General features: G+C 38.8%; 1 protein-coding gene across 2 annotated transcripts in view; it reads left to right on the forward strand.

Annotated features, from left to right (window-relative positions):
* Nucleotides 1-26,596, forward strand: part of AMPH (amphiphysin) — a 266,447-nt gene that overhangs the window by 98,241 nt on the left and 141,610 nt on the right. For both annotated transcript variants that reach the window (XM_082692553.1, XM_082692554.1), the window contains exon 2: nt 6,755-6,835. In XM_082692553.1, coding sequence (XP_082548679.1) covers nt 6,755-6,835 — 81 coding nt within the window. The remainder of the gene's footprint in view (nt 1-6,754; nt 6,836-26,596) is intronic.

Genomic DNA, 26,596 nt, shown 5'->3' on the forward strand with positions numbered 1-26,596 from the left:
CCACTTAAGCCTCCATGTTGCATCACCACTTCCTCATATCAGGGAGATCATATGATAGTTGTCTTTCTCTGCTTGACTTATTTCGCTAAGCATGATACGCTCTAGTTCCATCCATGTTGTCGCAAATGGCAAGATTTCATTTCTTTTGATGGCTGCATAGTATTCCATTGTGTATATATACCACATCTTCTTGATCCATTCATCTGTTGATGGACATCTAGGTTCTTTCCATAGTTTGGCTATTGTGGACATTGCTGCTATAAACTTTCGGGTGCATGTGCCCCTTTGGATCACTACATTTGTATCTTTAGGGTAAATACCCAATAGTGCAATTGCTGGGTCATAGGGCAGTTCTATTTTCAACATTTTGAGGAACCTCCATGCTGTTTTCCAGAGTGGCTGCACCAGCTTGCATTCCCACCAACAGTGTAGGAGGGTTCCCCTTTCTCCGCATCCTCGCCAGCATCTGTCATTTCCTGACTTGTTGATTTTAGCCATTCTGACTGGTGTGAGGTGATATCTCATTGTGGTTTTGATTTGTATTTCCCTGATGCCGAGTGATATGGAGCACTTTTTCATGTGTCTGTTGGCCATCTGGATGTTTTCTTTGCAGAAATGTCTGTTCATGTCCTCTGCCCATTTCTTGATTGGATTATTTGTTCTTTGGGTGTTGAGTTTGCTAAGTTCTTTATAGATTCTGGACACTAGTCCTTTATCTGATATGTCGTTTGCAAATATCTTCTCCCATTCTGTCAGTTGTCTTTTGATTTTGTTAACTGTTTCCTTTGCTGTGCAAAAGCTTTTGATCTTGATGAAATCCCAATAGTTCATTTTTTCCCTTGCTTCCCTTGCCTTTTGCGTTGTTCCTAGGAAGATGTTGCTGCGGCAGAGGTCGAAGAGGTTGCTGCCCGTGTTCTCCTCAAGGATTTTGATGGATCCCTTTCGCACATTGAGGTCCTTCATCCATTTTGAGTCTATTTTTGTGTGTGGTGTAAGGAAATGGTCCAATTTCATTTTTCTGCATGTGGCTGTCCAATTTTCCCAGCACCATTTATTGAAGAGGCTGTCTTTTTTCCATTGGACATTCTTTCCTGCTTTGTCGAAGATTAATTGACCATAGATTTGAGGGTCTATTTCTGGGCTCTCTATTCTGTTCCATTGATCTATGTGTCTGTTTTTGTGCCAGTACCATGCTGTCTTGATGATGACAGCTTTGTAATAGAGCTTGAGGTCCGGAATTGTGATGCCACCAACGTTGGCTTTCTTTTTCAATATCCCTTTGGCTATTTGAGGTCTTTTCTGGTTCCATATAAATTTTAGCATTATTTGTTCCATTTCTTTGAGAAAGATGGATGGTACTTTGATAGGAATTGCATTAAATGTGTAGATTGCTTTAGGTAGCATAGACATTTTCACAATATTTATTCTTCCAATCCAGGAGCATGGAACATTTTTCCATTTCTTTGTGTCTTCCTCAATTTCTTTCATGAGTACTTTATAGTTTTCTGAGTATAGATTCTGTGTCTCTTTGGTTAGGTTTATTCCTAAGTATCTTATGGTTTTGGATGCAATTGTAAATGGGATTGACTCCTTAATATCTCTTTCTTCTGTCTTGCTGTTGGTGTAGAGAAATGCAACTGATTTCTGTGCATTGATTTTATATCCTGACACTTTACTGAATTCCTGTATAAGTTCTAGCAGTTTTGGAGTGGAGTCTTTTGGGTTTTCCACATATAGTATCATATCATCTGCGAAGAGTGATAATTTGACTTCTTCTTTGCCGATTTGGATGCCTTTAATTTCCTTTTGTTGTCTGATTGCTGAGGCTAGGACCTCTAGTACTATGTTGAATAGCAGTGGTGATAATGGACATCCCTGCCGTGTTCCTGACCTTAGCGGAAAAGCTTTCAGTTTTTCTCCATTGAGAATGATATTTGCGGTGGGTTTTTCATAGATGGCTTTGATGATATTGAGGTATGTGCCCTCTATCCCTACACTTTGAAGAGTTTTGATCAGGAAGGGATGCTGTACTTTGTCAAATGCTTTTTCAGCATCTATTGAGAGTATCATATGGTTCTTGTTCTTTCTTTTATTGATGTGTTGTATCACATTGACTGATTTGCGGATGTTGAACCAACCTTGCAGCCCTGGAATAAATCCCACTTGGTCATGGTGAATAATCTTTTTAATGTACTGTTGAATCCTATTGGCTAGTATTTTGTTGAGTATTTTCGCATCTGTGTTCATCAAGGATATTGGTCTATAGCTCTCTTTTTTGGTGGGATCCTTGTCTGGTTTTGGGATCAAGGTGATGCTGTCCTCATCAAATGAGTTTGGAAGTTTTCCTTCCATTTCTATTTTTTGGAACAGTTTCAGGAGAATAGGAATTAGTTCTTCTTTAAATGTTTGGTAGAATTCCCCTGGGAAGCCGTCTGGCCCTGGGCTTTTGTTTGTTTGGAGATTTTTAATGACTGTTTCAATCTCCTTACTGGTTATGGGTTTGTTCAGGCTTTCTATTTCTTCCTGGTTCAGTTGTGGTAGTTTATATGTTTCTAGGAATGCATCCATTTCTTCCAGATTGTCAAATTTATTGCCGTAGAGTTGCTCATAGTATGTTCTTATAATAGTTTGTATTTCTTTGGTGTTAGTTGTGATCTCTCCTCTTTCATTCATGATTTTATTTATTTGGGTCCTTTCTCTTTTCTTTTTGATAAGTTGGGCCAGGGGTTTATCAATTTTATTAATTCTTTCAAAGAACCAGCTCCTACTTTCGTTGATTTGTTCTATTGTTTTTTTGGTTTCTATTTCATTGATTTCTGCTCTGATCTTTATGATTTCTCTTCTCCTGCTGGGCTTAGGGTTTCTTTCTTGTTCTTTCTCCAGCTCCTTTAGGTGTAGGGTTAGGTTGTGTACCTGAGACCTTTCTTGTTTCTTGAGAAAGGCTTGTACCGCTATATATTTTCCTCTCAGGACTGCCTTTGTTCTGTCCCACAGATTTTGAACCGTTGTATTTTCATTATCATTTGTTTCCATGATTTTTTTCAATTCTTCTTTAATTTCCCGGTTGACCCATTCATTCTTTAGAAGGATACTGTTTAGTCTCCATGTATTTGGGTTCTTTCCAAACTTCCTCTTGTGGTTGAGTTCTAGCTTTAGAGCATTGTGGTCTGAAAATATGCAGGGAATGATCCCAATCTTTTGATACCGGTTGAGTCTTGATTTAGGACTGAGGATGTGATCTATTCTGGAGAATGTTCCATGTGCACTAGAGAAGAATGTGTATTCTGTTGCTTTGGGATGAAATATTCTGAATATATCTGTGATGTCCATCTGGTCCAGTGTGTCGTTTAAGGCCTTTGTTTCCTTGTTGATCTTTTGCTTGGATGACCTGTCCATTTCAGTGAGGGGAGTGTTAAAGTCCCCTACTATTATTGTATTATTGTTGATGTGTTTCTTTTATTTTGTTATTAATTGGTTTATATAGTTGGCTGCTCCCACGTTGGGGGCATAGATATTTAAAATTGTTAAATCTTCTTGTTGGACAGACCCTTTGAGTATGATATAGTGTCCTTCCTCATCTCTTATTATAGTCTTTGGCTTAAAATCTAATTGATCTGATATAAGGATTGCCACTCCTGCTTTCTTCTGTTGTCCATTAGCATGGTAAATTCTTTTCCACCCCCTCACTTTAAATCTGGAGGTGTCTTCTTGGAGACAACATATAGATGGGTTTTGTTTTTTTATCCATTCTGATACCCTGTGTCTTTTGACAGGGGCATTTAGCCCATTCACATTCAGGGTACAATCTGATCCTTTTTTATCACCTTCTTTACCCTTCAATCTTTGAAGACAACTGCACTCTCTTCTTCTTCTTTTCTCTCTGGCAGTATCTCTAGTTACAACAAAATTTCCTCTTACCTCAGGGAATCAGTTCTGTGTGCTTTCAGGATTCCCTTTAGCTGGGTCCAGGCTGGCTGTGACTCTCTGTGCTCACCACCTTGTCCATGGCAGGGAAGCCTGCAGCCCTGCTCTCCCACTTGCTCTCATGTGGCCTAAGGAGCTTTCCAGCAACATCACTTTGTTGACTCATATTGAGTATCTGCGAAAGTCATCCCTTATTTCTCCCAAAGGGTGGAAAGTGACATATTCCTAGGATCTGTTCTATTCATGTTGGTTAAATGTTGATATCATAAATTCAAAAATTTACATTTTTGACCCAAATTTTATCTCCGTTGAATACCATCTTGCAGAAGAAAGGTCTTTTTGTGAATCCTGATTCTCATTGTGGGATACATCCAATATCCACCCCCCCCCACCAGCTTTTTGTCCGTGTAAGTTTATGCTGTTGATGCAATTAAAATAGGAGTGAGGAGGCTCCATGAGAATCAGCTGAAGCAGTAGAATCCCCTGTCACAGTGACTAGCATGAGAAAGTCCTTAGCAAAGTCCATGTCTTTTGCTGCCCCTGACTCATGCCTTTCCCATCTCTCTTCTGGCTGCTGCCATCAAGATGTGGGTGTGCTGTAACTCACAGAGGTCTGGGTCCTTTACTGCAGTCTTTAGAAGAGAGAATGTAGGCTTGTAGGCTTATGGAGTCATCCAAGTATAGTTCTCTCTTGACACCTAGGAGCAGTTTTTTGGGTCTTTTTTTCTACTTTAATTTTATGAACAATTTCTAGAAATATGAAATGCAAGGAGTCATGACTTAAAATTTAAATAACAGACTTTCAGCAAAGGGTCTGTGAAGAATCCCCTTCCCAGTGGTAGATATGCACCCTTGAAGATGGGTCTTTCTCAGAGTATTGTGAGGAATCTCAGATCAGAATGACAGGATGTGTAAATCCCACTTGTTTCCCACGAGAAGGACAGGCTATTTGTGGGTGGGGACAGGGGTACCAGGCCTCAAAAAGGGAATTTTCCAGAGGGTCTCTGGTAAGCTGCTTACTCTGTCTTATTTCCTCATTTGCTATATGGATAGAATAAGAAGCAACTATGAGTGTTGTGAGAATGAAAGACAGACATAACATGTAAATCACTCTCTGAGGTTTCAGGTGCATAGTGGAGGCTCTGTAAACATCTTTCTCTTTTCTGCCACTCCTGAGATCGCAGTGCCTTTGCAGTGTGTGGTAAGTGGTGGGGTTGAGGTTGCTTGCTCAGGAGAAATTGACAGCTTTTCTTGGCTTTTGGGAACTGCTACCAACAGATGCGGTGTTGCCACTACTCAAAGATTTATCTGCTCTAGAGTAGCCAAACATTGACGAAATAGTAAATGTTAAGAATCAGGAGGGAAGGTCGCATAGTTAATGCTAGGTACCTCCCCCGCTACTCTTAGTCTTTATGTGTGTGGCAAGAGGTCCTTTGGGAGACCTGGCTTCAAAATGAAAATTTTTTTAAAAGGTAGAATAAAGAAGCTATTGAATGACTTCTTAAAGTTATTTTTACTTTGGAACAAAAAATACAGGAGTGGATGGGGGGAGATCGTAGAACAAGGTCAAACATCCCTATGTCATTGAATTTCTTTCTCTAGCAGGTGTGGCCTGTGCGATTTTGATTTGCCCTCTCTCTCTTACCACAATGGTAACAACAAAAATAGCAGTAATAGTGTCTTGCATTTACAACACACTTCTAAGATGATCTTGTTGTTACAGTTTTTCAAAAGTTAAGGACAACATTTTCATATAAATAATTTTCAATTCATTAAGGCTGTGTTTATGGAGTTTTTAAAAATTCTCAAACGACCTGGTGTTTTAGAACCTAGATGTGGGACTATTGAATAGAGAACCCAGTTATGGCTCTCAGGATCCTTCTACTCTGTCCCCAAGTAACTTTCTGCTCTCTCTCGAAGAACTCCTTCTCCTAGAACCCCATCCTGTGCTTTAGGAAGGCAGAACACCTCCTGCCCAGTACCATAATATATAATGATTTTTCCAGTGATCTCTGCTGAGGCTGCTTTTTTGGCTAGAATGTAATTGGTCACATTCCTGTCTGCTAGGGTTTCCAGCATAGTTTGAATAAGCTCCACATAGCATTCCCTAATGCTCTGGATTGCTAATTTCCAGTCTCTATTCAGGGCCTCTTTGAGCTTTTAGGGAGTTGAAAGGCATATTGGAGGGTGGTGGGGGAGAGTTGGCCATGGACCTGTCTCCATTAATTCTAATACCATCCCTATAAAGTAGGTAATTCTTCAGGGACATGACCTTGGTTTACTGTTTTTTTTTGTTTTTTTTTTTTAAAGATTTTATTTACTTATTTGACAGAGATTACAAGTAGGCAGAGAGGCAGTCAGAGAGAGGAGGAAGCAGGCTCCCTGCTGAGCAGAGAGCCCGATGCGGAGCTCTATCCCAGGACCCTGGGATCATGACCTGGGCCAAAGGCAGAGGCTTTAACCCACTGAACCACCCAGGCGCCCTGCTTGGTTTACTGTTTAACAAACAACTGTGTACCTGTTATGCATTGAACATTGTACCAGATGCTTTGGACAAGAAGACAAGACAGAGCTTTGCCTCTGCCTCCTGGAGGAAGCAGATATGTAAGTCTATGAAGGCAATGTAGCATTACATTGCTTAGCCTGTGGGTTGCTGAACTTGGTTAAAATCCAAGACTGATCAACCCCAAGCCATCAAGCCTAGATGTTTCCAGGGCAGAAAAACTGGCTATGCTGACTGATGTCTCCTCAAAAGAGCAAAACAGCAGCTTTGCTCTGCCTGTTACTTGAAGACATTGAATCAAACTGTTCTGTTTTATTTGCCATCTAGGTCCTTCAGAAGCTTGGGAAAGCCGATGAGACAAAAGATGAGCAGTTTGAAGAATACGTCCAGAACTTCAAACGGCAAGAGGTAAGTACAGTTATCTAGTTTCTGGAAGGGGAAATGGGTTGACTGTGTTTGTGTTTTAGTATTTAACTAAAATGTGTTAAGGTGGAAGGAAGAAACTTTCTTTGGGGTTGGCATTAACCCGAGGGTGACCCTCGCTAATTGTGTAGGCTTTCTTATGACAGGTGAAGGAAGAGGCAGTAGGTGCCACAGGAAGATGATTTGTGTTTTAGACTCTCAGGAGATTAAGACTTGGCTTGATTGGAGCTCTTTAGTACAGATTATTGATCTAAAGAAAAGATGTGGTTTTGGGTGATTTATAGTCTTAGTATAGTGCAGTATTAGGGAAACAGGAATTAGATACTTCTGGCACAGTATTTTTAATTGCTTCATGCTTCAAGATCATGCATTCTTAACAGGGGTTATATCTTCCCTAAGGGGGTGAAAATTGGTTCTTTGTAGATAAAAGAAATTATATTCTTTTTATGTGTATACATCACATAAATAGACATATAGTATATCCATGGTATTAAAATTTCATGGGGGTGTGTGATGAGGAAGAAAATGTCTACAGAGCTTCTTGAGGGGGGTGATCATGAAGAAGAAGGTTGAGACACATGGTTTGTGATGTTTGGTCATTTGATGGGCTGCTGTGTGTTCTACAGACACATGCATGAGGAAGCAAACTCTTTTCTGAATTATCAATTTATATCTCTAAGGCTTGGATAACTGGCCAGAGTTGTGCATGAGGGTCAAAGTGGGGGGAGGTGTAAGTGGGGCTCTCTATGGTTAGAAGCCTCTGATCTGAAGGTCATAATTGAGTTTGGGTGGGAAGAAGGCTGGGACGGCAAGCTCTGGCAAAGAAGGTTTGGACAGGGCGATTATGTGAGGGCACAGATTTATTTTTCCTGGTGTCATTGGAGCTACCAGTGTCCATAGGATATTGTGGCCTTGGGGATTACAATCGGTAATGCAGATCCTCATGGGTTTCATTTTGTCCCCTTCGTTCCTGTTTTCAGGAAATAAATCACCTCAAATCCTGAAATAAATCACCTCAAATCCTGAAGATTACTTTCTTCCATATTGGGCCAGAGTCCCTACTATTTGTCTCACTGCAGAGATGCTATTGCTTTCCTTCACTGACACGGGGTGATGAAATCCAACACGTATGGAGTCAAGTAGCCCAGGCTCTGCCAGAGCACAATCCTGAATACCTCCCACTTCATCCCAAGAGTAGGAGTGGACATGCGCAGATAGGTATTCGGTTTATACTGTGAGTCGTAGCCATCATGTTGTGCCTGAAAATGAGGAAGGAGAGAAGGGAGCTGGAGAAGAGAACAGTGACATTGAAATAGATCATGTCCAGGAAACAATACTGTGGAGAGATTTGGCTTAATGAGGTAGAAGAGAGAATTCTAGAGAAATATCAGCTCCAGGCCTGTAGACTATGCTGTCGCCCAGTCTCCTCCAGGACAGACTCTCCATGTCTCCTTACGTTCTCATTCTGTGAGTTTTTGTACGTTATCTCATGCCTTTGGATAACTTTCGTATATATCACTGTCTGTAGTCAAATGCTCTACCACTGAGCTATACCCCCTATATCACTGTCTGGATTGCAACAACTTCACACAGGGAAACTTGTCAGTCTCTGCAGGGTGATTCCAAATATCTGCTTTAAGGGATTTGAGTTAGATAGAAAGGATTCATGTCTGTAGTTTTGCCTGCTTCTTGAGGATTTACATTCTTCTCTTCCTGTCTGGTGTGTTTCTGTGGAGCTAATTAGGTCTTTGCTCTTGGTCCCCCCACCACCCTGTATCACTCCTATGGTGTTTTGATGTTGTTAGCACCCCAGAAGGCTAACCTTGGGAAACATCAAGTTCAGAAAAGACTTTGTGACTAGGAAGCATTTTGCATTTTCCAATTTCAGTGAATTCTCATTGGCCTTTTTTTTTTTTAAACTTGTTGACTGAACCAGGTGAGAATTGTTTTTAGTCTCAGCACTAAAGAAAAGTATGATTGGTTAAATCATCAGCTTCCACCAGTTAAATGACCTGTGCCACCAGCAGCAGCAGCCTGGGGTGACCTTGTAATGTTGCTGTGCCATCCATTCCCATCACTACATGTATTTTCAAATGTTATAGAGCAAATGGTATACTATCATTCTTGAAGACCCAACACTTTGGTCCTTACCAAGAATATTAGCAGATTTCAAGAACTGGGTAAAACTTCAAAATCTGGGGAAGTTGGAACAAACAAGTCTACTTTAGAAGAGTGGAACAAGCAGAATGGAATGTAGGAATAGTATTTCTTAAAGAGTATCTTGACCCCCCCTCTTTGACTCCCTTTGAAACATTTTTGCATCAAAACATCTTGGATTGGCACATATCATTCTGATGTTTATCTGTTTGTTTCTTTTAATCAGAAAACCTAAATATATAGTTCTTTTAGTGCAGAAAGGAGGAATGATGGTACCTTAACTCTGTCTGTATAGTAGAGGGAGAGAAGGAGAAAGGAATGGACAGGAGGGAGGGAAGAGAGGGATTTGTCAATTTTCTGTAAAAACGTACTCATGCTTGAGAAGACTGGTGGGAGGATGACTGTATTAATACTCTGCAGAAGGGAAAAGGTGTCCTTTTAAGCCTCGATATGTATTGGTAACCAATTCACATCTGTTGGTTATGTTGAGAAAGGTGTTTCTCCATTTGCTTGTGCAGAAACATTAACCTAGAAAGGAGGATCTATTTAGATTGTAGTAACCTCTACAAGGCCCATTATTTTAAGTGTTCATGTAAAGGTGAATCGTTACTCTAAAGGCAGAAGGCATCATCTAAAAGCAACAGACTCTTAAGATATTTTCTGACCCAGGAAATCTAGATTTCATCTCTTTTTCTGTGACAATGTATTTTTCAAATCCAAAAAGATACTATATAGAGTATTCCATGAACTCTATTTGGATTTGTGCATTATATTATAGTCACCTGATCATGCTTAATTCATACTTAAGCCAAAGTGGATTTTTCTAGAATGTTCTAGGAAGTAATTAAACATCTTGGGCCCAGGTGATTTTGCTTTTAAATTCCCTTTAGTAAAATCATGAAAGCCTCATAGTGATTGATGGAAATGAAGGTGGCAGCTGCGTCTGTGTTTGAACTCTGGCTTGAAGCTTAACTTTTATCTTATTCCAACCCCAGGTTTTCTTTTTGATCCCAAACCTCTTTTCCTGAAAGCTGGTTTTTGTTAGACTGAGAGCGTAGATGGAAGGTCTGTGCACACTCCCTTGGTTGTCCTTTGGGTTCTCCATTGCTGTGGTTTTTGTGGTCCAGATTTCACAAACTGCTTAACTGGGACAAGGATGAAGGGGAGTGTAGGGCAGAGCAAAAATAAATAGAGTGAACTCTTCTGCCGAAAACTTGGGATTTTCCGTGATGAGGAGTGCCAAAGAGAGTAAGGATTATAGAAATCCTTCAGGAGAAAGAACACACTGACTTCAAGATGTCCTCCCCCAAAGTGTTGTATTTTTACCCCTCTTTTTTATTTTGCCTGTCTTACCAAAGCCGCTAACAAGTAGCAGAATTGATGGTGTGAATATTGCCTACTTTTACCTGGTAACCTGCTGATGAATCTGTTCGTGAGCAAAGAGGTCCCAGATGGGAAAGAAGGTCCCTGGCCCTTCTCTTCTTCCTCCTTGCTAATAAGTCTGCCCATGTAAGATGCCATGCTTACAGCAACTGTGCTAATTACAGTGATTGAACAGCTCAGGGACTGTTTGGGCCCAGATAACCCGCTATTTGGTCACATTTCAGTGAGTACAGCTGGGAGCACCCAACCGGACTTACAGTCCAAAAGCCAAACTTGTAATAAAGGGGAGAGGTCTCTTACCTCTCAGGACTTTAAATATTATAGCGATGATGTTCTGCTCCCTCTCCCAATGCCCACCAGCAAGGAATAGCGTCACGTTGCTGTAATACAAAGAAGGAAGGAAATGCTCAGGCCTTGAACTCATCTCCAGTGGTGAGAATTTGGAGCCAGTTATTCCAATTATTAGGATTATCCAGTGACTGAAAGCTGGAGTCATGTCTTCTTACAGCTCTCTCCTCAGCACAAGCATCCTGTGTAGCTGTTTTCATCTTTATATATTCACAGGATCTAGTGCTTTGCACCTAAGCTTTAAAAATATTTCTCAAACCTGAGAAATATTCTAACCCTGTGGCAGAAATGATAATTTAAAAGAATTTTAATAAAGATTTTATTTATTTGAAAGTGAGAATGAGTAAGAGAGAGAGCAGGAGCCAGGGGAGGGGATGGAGGGTCAGAAGAGGTGGGAGAAGTAGACTCCTCTCCCGTTGAGCAGGAAGCCCAATGTGGGGCTCCGTCCTAGGACTCCTATATCATGACCGGAGCCCAAGGCAGACACTTGACCAACGGAGCCATCCAGGCACCCCCAGGAATGATGATTTAAAGCACATTCTTAGGGCGCCTGGGTGGCTCAGTAGGTTAAGCCGCTGCCTTCGGCTCAGGTCATGATCTCAGGGTCCTGGGATCGAGTCCCGCATTGGGCTCTCTGCTCAGCAGAGAGCCTGCTTCCCTCTCTCTCTCTCTGCCTGCCTCTCCGACTACTTGTGATTTCTCTCTGTCGAATAAATAAATAAAAATCTTTAAAAAAAAAAAAAAGCACATTCTTAGATCGCGTGTTTATTTCTGGGATGGAAAAGATGTTGAATATGTGAATTTTTGTAAGTCAACTTCATGACATTTTTAAATACATATGCATGAAGTAATTAAAAATAAAACTTATAGAAGTTTTAAAAATGTAAATATAAATATACTCCCACACTGTGTTAATGTGTGGATAAAATTTTTATTTATGACAAATTTCATTTGCATTCTGAAAATCTTTGCAATTTTCTTGAGCATATAATTGAGCATATAGGCTCAGCAGGGCCTTAGAACTATTTCGTTTTACCACAAATAACGGTGATCTGAATATGTTAGTATCTACCTTTTATTATATTAATAGTGATCTTCCTCTGAAGTAACCACTGCCTGGATTAGACGTGATCCCATCTGTCTGTCTGGGGTAGTGATCCAGTTCTAAACGACAGCATCCTAACCCAGAGTATGGAGAACCTCAGCCAGCCTCTGGAGCCTGCTGTCAGGTCATCATACCAGATTCTGATTAAGAACCTCAGGGGGCAAGTGTGGTGTCCACCAGAGCAGCGATTTTCAACTTGAGCTGCATCAGATGCAGCACAGGTGGCTGGGCCCCACCCCTGGACTGCCAGGTCAGTAGGTCTGGGGTGAGGCCTGGACACGAGCATTTCTGACAGGGTCCCAGAAGATGCCAGTGCGGCTAGTCTGGGGGCAACAAATTGAGCGCTCATGCTTTATTTCTGTTTGTACACTCGTCTTTATGCACTTCCTCTAATTCTTGAAACTTCTTACCCTCCATTTGATAGCCATTTTAGTGTCTTTATGATAAAATTTGGAGAGAGATTAGGTGGCCATGCCTTGAAGTATCTGTGATCTGCATACCTTCAGTTTTTGGAGAGGATCTTAACCTCAGCAAATGTGACTTTGGAGGCAGTGAGTTCCCTTCTGCCCCGTGTTGTTGATTCTGGAAGCTTTACGGCCTGTGAAAATCCACATGCCCCTGTAAGAGAACATACATGCTACTCAGACCTTCATGAGAATGAGTTTAATAAGTCTCTTTCTAGGTAATCAGGCTTAATTAGGGGACAGTATAGACAGTATTAGACTCCCAGTATAGGATCCTGAGAAGAAATGAAGAGTATTTACCCGAACCCCAGATATAAGGCCTTGAAAATAAAATTTTTCAAAGCAGCTGAAGGGAAATTTATAGTGTTGTATCTTTATATTGGAAACGAAGAGAGGAAACAAATCAATAGTCTAAGTTTCTACCTCAAGAAAGTCGAAAAAAGATGAACAAAATAAGCCCAAACCAAGCAGAAGGAAGGAAATATAAAAGGGCAGAGATCTATGAAACTGAAAATAGGACAAGAATAGAGAAAATGAATAAAAAGCAGATTCTCTGAAAAAATTAATAAATTTGATAAATCTTTAGCAAGGCTGACTCCCCAAACAGACATAAATTATCAATATCAGGAGTGAAACAAAGGATATCACTATAAATCCTCTAGCTACTATAGATTCTGTAGCTAGAAAAAGGACAATCAGCAGATACTGTGAACAGCTCTGCTCTGTTTGCTTCTTTATTTATTTATAATAAGGACAGGAGTGAAGAGCTACCCAGGAAAGACAGTGGCATATGTAAAACCCAAAACTTTAGAAAGAGAATGCCCCCTTTGAAAAACTACATATGATTTAATAATATTAATGCTAAGAGCTGAGTCAGGAGAGTGAGGGTGGAGGTGAGCTGGGTAGGTAAATGGGCCAGGTAGGGCTGGTCTGCCTTCCTTCCTCCCTTCCTCTCTTCCTCCCCTAACCCCTCCCCTCCCCTTCCCCTCCCCTTCCCTTCCCTGCATTCTTTCTTCTCTTCTTCCTTTCCTCCTCCTCTTTTCTCACTAGCTTTATTTAGATATAATTGACATGTAACATTGTGCAAGTTTAAAGTGTACAAAATGTTGATTTAATACATTTAATGTCTTACAAAATGATTACCACCAGTTACACCACCTAATTACTATTTTTATTTTGTGTGGTAAAAACACTTAAGATATAGTCTCTTAGCCACCTCAAGTATATACCACAGTATAAGTAACTGTAATCACTGTGCTGCACATTAGAGTCCCCAGAACTTCTTCATCTTTTAACTGGAAGTTTTTACACTTTGATCCATATCCGTCTTTTACCCCAACCCCTAGACCCTGGTGACCGTCATTCCAGTCTCTGTTTCTATGAGTTTGGCTCTTTTAGATTCTACATATAAGTTATATTATACAGTATTTGCCTTTGTCTCACTTATTCTGCTTAGCATAATGTGCTCAAGGTCTGTGTATGTTGTTGTAAACAGCAGAATGTCCTTTCTCATGGAATAACATTTCATTATATATTTCATGACCATTGCAATAATATTTCATTATATATACATATTTAAATATATAAACATTATATATATAAGTATTCCATAATATATTCCATTACACACACACATACACACACACACACACACCCCACATCTTTTTTATCCAGTCATCCTTCAATGGACACAGGTTATTTTCATATCTGACTACTGTAGATAGTGATGCAGTAGACACAGGAGTGCAGATATTTCTTTGAGATCTTGTTTTAATTTCCTTTGGATATATACCCAGAAGTGGAATTGCTCGATAAGGTAGTTCAGTGTTTTTTGTTTGTTTGTTTGTTTTTTGTTTTTTCTAAAACCTCCATACCATTTTCCACAGTGACTACTCCAATTTACATTCCTGCCAGTAGTGCCAAAGGGTTCCTTCACTTTTTTCTGCATCTTTGCCAGCTCTTGGGTTTTTGATGATTGCCACTCTAACATGTGTGAGGTGACATCTCATTGTGGTTTTGATTTGTATTTACCTTGTGATTAGTGAGGTTGAGCACATTTCCATGATCCTGTTGGCTGTATGTCTTCTTTGGAAAAAGGTCTATTTAGTTCCTCTGCCCATTTTAAAAATTGGATTGTTTGTTTTGTTGCTGTTGAGTTGTAAGAGTTCCTTATAAGCTTTGAATATTAACCCTTTTTCAGATAAATGGTTTGCAAATATTTTCTTCCATTCTATAGGCTGCCTTCTTATTTTGTTGGTGGTTTCCTTTGTTATGCAGAGTTTTTTTTTTTTTAATTTGATGTAGTCTCTTTTAATTTGTTGTATAAGTTCATACTTTTAAATTTGACAACCACAATGGACCAATTCCTCAATGACCATAAGCTGCTAAAAGGTAATAAAGCTTAAATAGACTATCCGAATAGTCTTATAACCATTAAAGAGATTGAATTTGAAATTTAAAATCTACAGAAATATCTTCTGGACCAGGAGGTTTTATTGAGAAATTGTGATATTTAAAGAAAAATTAGCACCAATTTTATGCAGTCTTTTATAGAAAGTAGATGTAGCCAGCGACCTTAATAGCCAAACCAGGAAATGACAGTGTGAAAAGAGAAAACTGAAGATCAAAATGTTTCATGAACTTAGACATATACATCCTTAACAAAGTATCAGTGAATCAAACCAATGATGTATAAAAGGAATTATAATCATGACCAAGTAAGATTTATTCTAGGTATTTGAGTCTGGTTTAACAGTCCAAAATCAATCAGTGTAATCCACCATTTAAACAGGGTAAGGAGAAAAAAACCATGCAGTCATACTAATTGATGTAGAAAAAGTATATGACAAAAATCTAACACACATTCATAATGAAAATGATCAGCAAATTAGAAATAGAGAGCAATTACCTCAACTTGATAGAGTATATACAAAATAACTAAGGCTAATACCGTACTTAATGGTAGAAGAATGAATGCTTATCCTAAAATTGGGAACAAGTCAAGGATGTCCATACCCACCAATGTTGTCCAATATAGAACTAGAGGTTGCAGCTGGCACAAAAAAGAAAAAAAAAAGGAAATGAAAGGCACACAGATCAGAAAGGAAGGTATAAAATATTTATTTTCAGGCATGTTGTGTACATAGGAAATCCCAGCACCTCAACACAAAACTCCTAGAACAAATAAGTGAGTTCAGCTAGGTCACAGGATACAGGGTCAACATCCCCAAATCAATCACATTTCTATATATTAACAATAAACATGTGGAAACCAAAGTTAAAAACATAGTAACATTCCAAATAAATGAATTGTTTACTTCCCAAAATATGTGTCTATATGCTAAAAATCATAATAAGCTAAAGAAAAAAATCAACTAAATAAATGAAGAAACATACCATGTTCATGGATTGGAAGACTTAACATAGTAAAGATGTCAGTTCTTACTGAATTAGTCTATAGGTTTAATGAAATTTAATGGAGTTATTATAACAGTTTTTTAAAAGACATACACAAGCTTATTCTAAAATTTATATGGAAGCATGCAGATCCTGGAATTCTAGATTAAAAGAGAGATAACAAGAATAAAGTGTGAAGAATTACTCTATTTCAGTAATAAGTCCTATTATACTGCTGACGTAATCATGACAGTATGGTATCAACAGGGTAGATACATAAATAATGGAGCAGAATAGATAACTCAGAAATAGAGTCATACATCTATATTCAGCTGATTTTTGACAAAGGTACAAAGACAATTCAATAGAAGAAAGAAAGTGTTTCAATAATTGTGCTGTAATACCTGGACATCTATAGACCTCCTCCCCCCCACCCCCCAAAATGAACCTTGACCAAAACCTAACTCTTATAGGTTAAAATATTAAACTCAGAGTGGATCAAGGACTTAAATGTAAACATAAAGTCTTAAAGCTTTTGGAAAAAGAAGAGAAAGTTTTCAAAATCTAGGAATAAGTAGAATTTTTAGACTGGAGTCCAAAATCACAATCCAAAAAAGGAAGATCTGATAAATTGGATCTCATCAAAATTAAAAATTTTTGCTCTGCAAAAGAACTCTTAAGAGGATAAAAAGACAGGTATTTAGAACATATAAAGAACTCTCAAAACTCAACAGCATAAAACAAATCAATCTAGTTAGAAAATATTCAAAAGCTATCAACAGACATTTCACTGAAGAGGATATCTGGATGGCAGAGAAGCCATTCATAAAAAGATGTTTAACATATATTTAGCCATCAGAGAAATACAAACTAAAAATATAATGTCATTATATACCTCAGAATGGCTAAAATAAAAGTCAGTGATAACACTAAAGAACATTAATGCTGGCAAGGATGGTGGAGAAACTGAATTACTCATACATTGGGTACCACTGATACAGCTCCACTGGAAAACACTTTGTTTCTTGAAGAATTTCTGTAAAAGTCATGCACTGTCATGTCACCCAACAACTGTACTCTTCAGCATTTATCTCATTTCCATAGACATGAAAAATTATGTTCATACAGTATCCTATAGATACACAAATGCTTATAGCAGCTTATTTGTAATGGCTCCAAATTGGAAACATCCCAGATATCCTTCAACAGGTGAATACTTAAACAAACCGTGGTATGTCCACAGCATGCAGTATTACTTAGCAATTAAAGATGAAATTACTGGTAGATATGGTAACCTGGATAAATCTCTAGGGAATTTGACTGAGTGAAAAAAAGCCAGCCCTAAAAGTTTACATACCATATGATTCCATTTGTAACAAACATTATTGACATGACAAAATGGCACAATGGGAGGGAAGAATCACTTTTCTTCCAGGTGTTAAGGAAGGGAGAAGGGAGGCGGGTGTGTTTACAAAAGTTAGCACAAATGATCCTTGTCCTGGTAGAATCGGTTCTGTGTCTTAACTGTGGGGATGGATACATGAAATTATACATGTGATAAAATTGTATAGAACTAAATACACATACATGTATGAATACAGGTAAAAACGGGGAGATTAAGATTGTGGATTGCATCTGTGTTGTGATATAGTTCTCACTATAGTTGTTGCAACAGTGGGGGAAACTAGGTACAGGATAAAGGACTCTGTATTACTTTCTCTAACTGGATGGGGTTCTGCAGTTACCTCAATAAAAATTTCTGTTGAAAAACATCCCCTTTTACACTTCTACTTAGAAAAAGCTGACCTCCTACTGCTTACATCAGATAAAAGTGCTTTAAGGTAAGAGCCAAAGGCTCACATTTTTACAGAGATGGAGAGGAAACATAAACGAGGAAGTAAGCAAGGAGAGAAACAAGGAGTGGTGAGGTTTGGGCTGAATTACAGAATGCGTAGGGTGTAAAAAAAAAAAAAGCAGCTATCAGTGTCAGCTCACATTGGTCACATGAGAATGGGGCCCAGAGTTGCCACATCTGAGTCCCCAGAAAAGGTGAAATCTGCGTTTTACATGAAATCTCAATTGATTTGATATATTTTATATTTTTAAATAATTTTGAATTTATAGAGCGTTATAAAAGGTACACAGAACTGTTGTATACACTTTACCTAGGTTTTCCGATTACTTTATCATTCTCCCTGTCCATCCATCCATGCATCCACCCAACCATCCATCCATCCATCTGTCCATCCCATGCACTTATTACCTCTCTAGTGCACAAAAAGGACACTTTCCTACAGAGCCACAGTTCATCCATCAAAATCAGTGAATGATCGTCAGTCCTCTATTATCACCTAATTTATTACGAACCCTGAATTTGCCTGTGGTAAAGCTTTTGGTCTGAGAAAGACCCTGTTAAGGGAAGGAAAAGACAAACTACAGACTGGGAGAAATTATTTTCAACATATTGTTCGCTTATGTTCTTCAAGGTCCGGGGCCATTCCACAGTCAGATTTGCATTTAGTTGTCAAGTCCCATTAGTCTCTTTAAAATTGAAGATGTTCTTCAGTTTTTTCTTGTCTTTCATGATCTTCAGATCTTTGAGTACAGAGCAGTGTTTAATTGTAGAATGTCCCTTGACTTGGGTTTGCCTGATCATCTCTTGTGTTAGCTTCATGTGACCCTCTGTGGCAGGATCTTCCTGGTGTTTGATATCAGGGCACACATGATTCTGATTTATGCCTTTACTGTGGATGTCAACTTTTATCACTTGGTTAGAAAGAGGCTGTCTGCTTGATTGCTCTATTCCTTAGTTTTAAATTCATAAGTAATCTTAGAAGTATTTTGTGGAGATAGACTTTAAGACGATGATTGCTAAATAGTGATTTTTTTCCCAATTCCTTCTACACTTACTACTTAACATTCTGCTCCATGATAAAAAATGTTCCCTTCTCTTCCAATTAATTAATTGTCTTTGTATGGACTTAGAGTTTCTTATTTCATTCAGTAGGTTATAAAACATTATTACTAGTCCTGGGGCATCTGGGTGGCTCAGCGCCTGGTTGGCTAAGCCTCTGTCTTCTGCTTGGGTGGTGATCTCAGGGTCCTGGGATTGAGTTCTGCATCAGGCTCTCTGCTCAGTGAGGAGCCTGCTTTCCCCTCTCTCTCGGCTTGACTCTCTGCCTACCTGTGATCTCTGTCAAATAAAAAAATAAAATCTTAAAAAAAAAAAAAAACCCAAACAATAAGTTTGGTATTTTTAAAGATTTTATTATTTGACAGTTTATTTATTTATTTATTGACAAGTAATAAACTAGTACTTTTGAAGCACAATTGCACTTCCCCAATGGGGGAACTGCTGGTAGTGACTTCTGTGTCCCCATTATTCTTTGAAAATTTCTTTTTTTAACGTTTTGCCACAGAATGTTCTAAGTTCATGTTGTGCTTGTCCTACCCAGCCTTCAAATGAGTTGTTTCTTTAAAGAGTCCTGGGTTTGTTGTCTTCTTAAGTGGAGAATGGCATTTAGAAACTAGGAGCTGAGTGCTGGCTATATTCTTTGGTTCTAGGGTATCATGCTTGTAAGTCCTCTAACTGAACAGAATTGCACACATGTATTCATAACATACTCTGTGTTTTTTTTTTTCATCTATTTATCCGAAACCATGGCATCTCTAATTACAGTTCAGTATCTCCTGCTTTGGGTCTTCCCTTTGTTCAAATTTATATTTCCTTTATTGAGAGTGATAAATCTGGCTTCCATTATTCCCAGTATGTATTTATTTGTGCAATACCTTTACGGTAACTGGTCTCCTGATAATGTGTACCATCTCCTCATCTCCTGTGTTGTACCAGTCAAAAGTGTTCTCTGCTCCTTCACTCTGGGCTGATTCACATTGGCCTGCCCTTTTCTCCTCCCCTCTTCTCTACGCATGTTGGCCAAGACTCATCAACCACTTGGCATACCCCTTGTGTAGTGGTATGCCTGCTTAGAGTTCTCTGTCCTGGCTTTTGGCACCGGACTTCTAAGAGTTCTTCCCTTATCCTCACTGACTTTGACTGTGCACCAGTGGAAATAACTAAGTTATTAAATGTTGGCATCTAATTCAGTTTCATAATGGAGCCCACAAAAATATTCATGTCTACGGAATGATTCCTGGGCTACATCATACTAAATGTATAAGCAGTACTATACATACAAGTATACTATATGATTAACATTATTAATGTCCCAAAGGAAAGGTAGCAGTTAATATAGTCTGTTAACTTATTGGAGTGTCTTCTTTTTAGACTTTAATAGAATGACAGTTATCAATTAAGAAGATGTGGTTTGTTTGTATTGTCCCTAAAGAATTAAAATGTGGTTCCTGCCACCTTCTCAGGAATTCCTAGTAAGAAATGTAGTAATACATTTCACTGGGTGATAGAATTGGCCCTAATGATCTTGGCTCCATTGTGGCTGCTGAAGGAAGTCACAGAAGAATTCTCCACCCTGGGATGAAGGCTCACTCATCTCAGAGGAGCCCTGTGCTAATTACAGGTTTGTTACTCATTGAGCATTTCTCTCCTATTGTCTGGTTTTAATACTTCCACTTAAACTGAGCATTATTTCATGTTCTGTATTTGAGAAAAGAAGTCATTTGTTTAGGGCCAGGAAAAGGTGGAAAAGTAAAATGTTTAAGTTGTATTAAGGCAGAAATAGCAGAGCTATTTAAGATCAAAGAGGTCAAACTATTTGAAATGCAGTTATGATGTTCATGACATTTGTTAATGGTGTGATATTAAGGATGAGCTATGGGGCTGATTGCCTTCACATCCAGTTTATTGCCCACTGTTTGATATCTTGTAGCAGAATACAAGGTTTAAATTAGTCAGACTTCTCTTTGGGTCCATTATATAACAGACAAGTCTGCCAAGTGGAGAGAAAGCAAGTCTTTTGATGCTTGGTGAAAGCCTGTCATAAGTGGACATGGCAGACCAGCAGGACAGAATTCTGGTGACATTTCAGCAAAGAGTGTATAAGAAAAGTCCTACTGAAAGTTGTGGCTCATGAAACTTCTCCAACAGAGAATGAATAGTCTGTAGATCATGAAGACAACATAGATATGAGGTGGTGATAAGTTTCCATTTCCTTTAATGAAATCAAATAAAGCAAGAGTGATATGTGAAACAGTAAGTTCTACTCAATCTGCACCTGAGAACATCTCTACCAATAGCTCTATCTGTTATTCAAAAATATGTCTGACTCCATACCTACATTCTAACTCATTAAAATCCATGATCTTCTGTCTGGAGTAATTTCCTTAAGTTAGCCTTTTAAGAATATGTATTTTCGTGACTTAGAGAAAATTCTGCTTGCTTATTCTTGGTCTTTATTCAGTCCTCTGTTTTGTAGGACATAAATTATTTGTAGCTACAAATTGCCTTGGGCTTCTTCTCACATTCAGAGCATTAAACCTTTCTTTAGTCATACCCTGATTTGATCCCAGTGGCCCATACATCCTATCTGTGATGCAAGTGGCTTTTCTCTGTAGCACCCTATTGGGGAGATAAATAGGAATCCAGGTGCTCTGGTGCAGTGAAAGGCAGAAAGGAAACTGGTGGAGTGAATAGTTGGTGGTCCATATCTAACAATATCATTTAGGGACTGAACTGCTTACTTCCAAGTTCTTCTTCTACTTCCATTTCCCCCACTTGCAAGTGCTTCCCTGCAATTAAATCACCCTTGCCTGACCTGTCATGTCCATGTGTTCCAATCCCACCTTCTCTTATAGTCAACTGGCAAGTATTTCCTGCATGAGGTCTTTCCATTCTCCTCAGTCAGCATCTTCCTCTATAGACTCCTGTAGTACATCTTTTATAGTTCATCTGGTAACTCTTGTTCGATTTCTCTTATATGACAGTATATCCATGTCCTCATTAGATCATGAAATATTTAAAGGAAGACACCCTGTCTTAGTCATTTATAAAACTTCCGTGCCCTCTAGCACCTATTAAGTAGGTACTTAGTAAGTACATGGCTCTTTTTTTTTTTTAAGATTATATTTATTTATATGACAGAGAGAGAGATCACAAGTAGGCAGAGAGGCAGACAGAGAGAGAGAGGAGGAAGCAGGCTCCCTACTGAGCAGAAAGCCCGATGTGGGGCTCGATCCCAGGACCCAGGTCAGGCCATGGCCTGAGTCAAAGGCAGAGGCTTAACCCACTGAGCCACCCAGGCACCCCAGTACATGCCTCCTTGTCACGCATATTCTCTGTCTTTACTTTTTGTCTTAGATATTCCATGCCTCCTCATTCATTCAGTATCAGAGCCCTTCTTCATTGTCATTTACTTTTTCTATTTTATCTTAATTTTTGGCAGCAAAATAGTCCCTGGAGAATGTCTGATATGGCCTTGAATTGATTTCAATCTGGATTATCAAGACTAGAGCAAAGCTTTGGCCCCTCTCTGGAGGAGAGTTCTATGCTAATTCCATGCTACTTCATAAATATCAGCTGGCACATACATTATTTTCAGTGTTCCAAGAGCCTTGTGTATATTTACTAACTTAATATAATAAATTATGCAGAAGGATGTTTTTCAGTCCTTGAATCCCAGTTATGTTTTCCAATTTTAGGTTTTTTTTTTTTTTTTTTCCATGTATTGTATCTTGGAGCAAGTTCATTCTTCACTGATAGGACAGTGTTTTCACCACAGAGCATTAATACATTGAAGTGATACCAGTTAATTGCTTCTGAGAAGCTTAATTGTTGAGTCTTTTTGAATTTATGGGTTTCCATTAAAGTTTAAACTCAGTGACTGCACAATATTCTATAAAAGAATTTGTGTGTGTCTACATCTCTTGAAATAAAGTTTCCCTAGAGATACTCCTAGTTCTAGCTAACTTTAAGTTTCTGTGAGAATTCTGTAATACCAAAAACCATCTAATTGAACATAATAATAATTAAAAAAAGAAAAGCAAGGGAATGACAACCTTCAGGAATAGTGAAGAGAAGGTGGTAAGTACGGAGCACAATGGTTTAAAAACTTACTTTTATAATTCTGTATCTTAAGCTGTTTGGGTATACAAATATGTATTTTACTGTTAATCTTTTAAGTGTGCATATACCAAAAAAAAAAAAAAAAACCCAAAACAAAGAACAAAATCATCTTAGTGTGCAAATATTTTCCAAAACTTAAAATGTTTCCTGTTAATATCAACATTCAAGAAATTTTGTAGGTTGATAGATGCATGTTTGGAACAATAATATGTAATTGTTTAGACTTCCATCTGCCTTACATTTATTAAGTGTCTTCTTCTTCTTCTCTCTCTCTTTTTTTTTTTTTTAAAGTGTCTTCTTCTTGCCAGGAATGTATCTAGGTCTTTGGGAAACTTCAGTGAAGACAAAGATCACTTCGATTGTGGATCTCATATTCCAAAACACAGAATCAGACAATAAGCCAAACATCATAAATAAGATTACAGGGCAACTAGGTGGCTCAGTGAGTGGAGTGGCTGACTTTTGGTTTCAGCTCAGGTCGTGATCTCATGGTCGTGGGATGGAGCCCTGCATCAGTCTCTGTGCTCCGCACAGAATCTCTGTACTCAGCTTGAGATTCTGTCCCTCCCTTACCTTTGCCCCTCTCCCATTTCCCCATTCACTCTCTCTCTCAAGTAAATAAATTAAATCTTTAAAAAATAAATAAACACACAACATTGTCGTCTAGAAAATGATGAGAATTATAAAGAGAAAAACAAGTTTTTTTGTGTAGGTAGAGAATACCTAGAGCAAGGTGAAGGGTATCAGAAAGCTTGGAAAACAAAAAAGCAAGTTTCAAGTTTTGCTTTAAAGAAGGGCAAGTAAATAAAACTGTAGTTTGGGGGAGGACGTTGGGTCAAGCGAACATTTTTCTTAAGATTGCAAAAATACGTGTATATTAGTGGGACTCATTTAGTATAGCAGGAAAATGCGATGAATCACAGAAAAAGGGAAGAACAGCTGACTCATGTCCTTGAGTGTGCAGGAGGACATAGGATCTTGTACACAGATGGAGGGACGGCCATGGGTACCTCATCGAAGGTAATAGGCAATAGGCAAGACAGAGCTTCCCTGTGGATAAGTGTATATTTGAAGCTCTTCTTGGCTGACCGAATACATAATTATTGAGCGTCTGCTATGCCCAAAGTAATGGAAGCAGAATGATAACCATGTCGGTTGTCATTCTTGTCTTTGTCAAGCTGGTGGTCTAGGGTGCAAAAGTCCTTTTTCTTTTTAAGCAGTTAAAGTAGTAATTTGCACAGGAATGTGCAAAAATACAGATACCCATGATGCATTTGGGTATCCTAGTTTCACCACTTAACATTACACACTAGTTTACTCTCACTCCAGTTGGTATTCTGAGAAAAAATGATTTCTGCACCTTCCCACACTCTCATTTCCAGCTAGACTCTAGCTTGATGGGTGTCTATCAGTTGTTGCTGCAAAGGTTCTCACTCTAGTGCAAATCACAGTGTGCTAAATATCCATGAAAGTGTTAGTGCTCAGCTATGAGACTCTTAGTTTACCTGATTTAGATGTAGTACATTCAGTGTATGGCGAAGAGCAAGGGAATACAATCCTGGCCACTAAGTCCCTAGTTAAGACCGGCAGCTTCCTTGGTAATATTGTTTTAATAGAAAATATGTGCGTATAGTCTCGATTTAGAGTCCTTTCTTGATAAGTATATCCCACTATGATTGCCAATTTAGTTGACTTCTGTGGAAGGGAACAGAGAGTTGAAACATGTAGGTGTCAAAAGAACAGATTGGTCCTTGCTCTACAAATTCTCCTATATTTCTCTATAGTCTCTCTTTTATTTTCTGATACATCCATTCATCCTCCACTATTTTGCTCATTGACTTTTAAAGAGCAAGACATATTTATCTGCTTCCTGTGACTGTTCAGGTGTTGCTGTCCATAGTGCTAGACGGGAGAAAGAAAACAAAAACACGCATTGGAAAACCTGTCTGTCTTTTATCCTCTTTACTCTTATTTGTTTTATTACATCTATAAGAATATCTCTTTAGGGGGTGCCTGGGTGGCTCAGTGGGTTAAGTCTCTGCCTTTGGCTGAGGTCATGATCTCAGGGTCCTGGGATCGAGCGCCGCATCGGACTCTGCTCGGCAGGGAGCCTGCTTCCCCCTCTCCCTCTGCCTGCCTCTCTGCCTACTTGTGATCTCTTGTGTGTCAAATAAATAAAATTTATAAAAAAGAATATCTCTTTAGGTATGGCGTAGTATATAAATGAGAAGGTTTAGTTGAAACCTCACCAAAATTTGCCTTAACTACAGACCCTCCAGGTTTCAGTTCGTGCTACTCCCTGTGGTGCCTGGTGCCCAGTTAAGAAATCTCTTCCAGAGGAAGCTCTTTGTGTTATCACTCTGATGGTTTCCTTTCAGGTATCCTGTGTTATTAGCTTTAACTGTATTTTCCCTCACTACATTAATTAACCCTGCGAACGGGGGAGGATTTCGTATCCCATTCCTCAGCCTTCAGTTAGAGCCAATTCCGTATGTCTTCTACTTCCCCTTGTGAAATAAGCTTATTATCTAGTTTGGTTGCTCCTTGCTGAATGATGCCCAGATTGATTGCATTGTTGTATAATGGGATGCAGAGAATAAGGCACATCTCTCATCCGAGCCCAGGAAGGCTGTCTGAATTGGTCGTGAAAATCTGCCTGGATGTGGGGCAGTTGATTTTCAGGTTTGCACCAGTATCATTTGCTCCCATTGTCTGTGATTCTCTCTCATAAATCATCCTGTACCCTCATGCAGACTGTGCATTGGGGTTGCAGCCTAATTGACAGAAGTATTGGAAGGGATGTCTGATGCTGATGGACTGAAACCCAGAGCTGCTGTTTTTTGTTTTTTTTATTTTTTTAACTGTCTTTTTGGCCATCTTACAATAGATACATCAACACACTGAATGTCAAATACACTATTGACACAGTGACAGACTACATTAGATGTTTCCGAATAACTGTCAGGATCACCTGGAGGCCTTATACCAATACTGACTCCTGGCTCCCCATCTGGACTTCCACACCAGCTCTAAAGAGCCATCAGATGGTAGTAGCAACCTGTATGCATGCCTGAGATCATACCAGTATAGTAAAGGCAGTGACTTCCTTAATTGCACATCTATTTGAATATGTCCTTAACCTAGACAACTATAAGAATCTTCTAAGGAGCTTGAAGAATTGACATATTTCTAAGTCACCTCTGGGTGGCTTAGGTAAAAGCAGTGATGAAGTGTTTCTATTATGAAGCCTTCCCACAAGCAGGCTTAGACATCTACAAAGTGTTTTGCACAAAACCCCGTCTCTCTTGATTCTCCTGGAAGTCCACAGTTATAATTCTGCTTTGTGTATTAGAAAACTGAATATGTGTCACAAAGCTTCCATTTTGAGCATGAACCTGATGATTCTTTTGGCATTGCTGTTCATGCTGTCTCATTTCCTTACAGTTATTTATCATAGTGACTTGATTTTTCTCATATCTGATGTTAAGTCACTCTTACATATCTATGTAAATTATTCTCATGCATTTTAAGTTCCTCTATTATTGCAACATTTAAAGCTATCACAAAAATCTTTCTGAAAAATAAAATTATGTATTTGAATCTTAGGAGTACAAATAAAGGCAGCATTCTAAATTCCCAAGCAGCTTGTTTTGGGGAGGTTTTGCATATTCCTCATGAAGATACTCCTTTGTAATACAATATGTAACAAAACTTAGGTCATTCAAACATCTATGAAATACCTACTCTTTGTAATTTCTCTTTCTCTCTCTTTTTAAATATTTTATTTATTTATTTGACAGAGAGACCGTGAAAGCAGGAACATACGTAGGGGGAGTGGGAGAAGCAGGCTTCCCAAC

The sequence above is a fragment of the Mustela nivalis genome (genome assembly GCF_964662115.1).
Source record: "Mustela nivalis genome assembly, chromosome: 12".
Taxonomy (NCBI): domain Eukaryota; kingdom Metazoa; phylum Chordata; class Mammalia; order Carnivora; family Mustelidae; genus Mustela; species Mustela nivalis.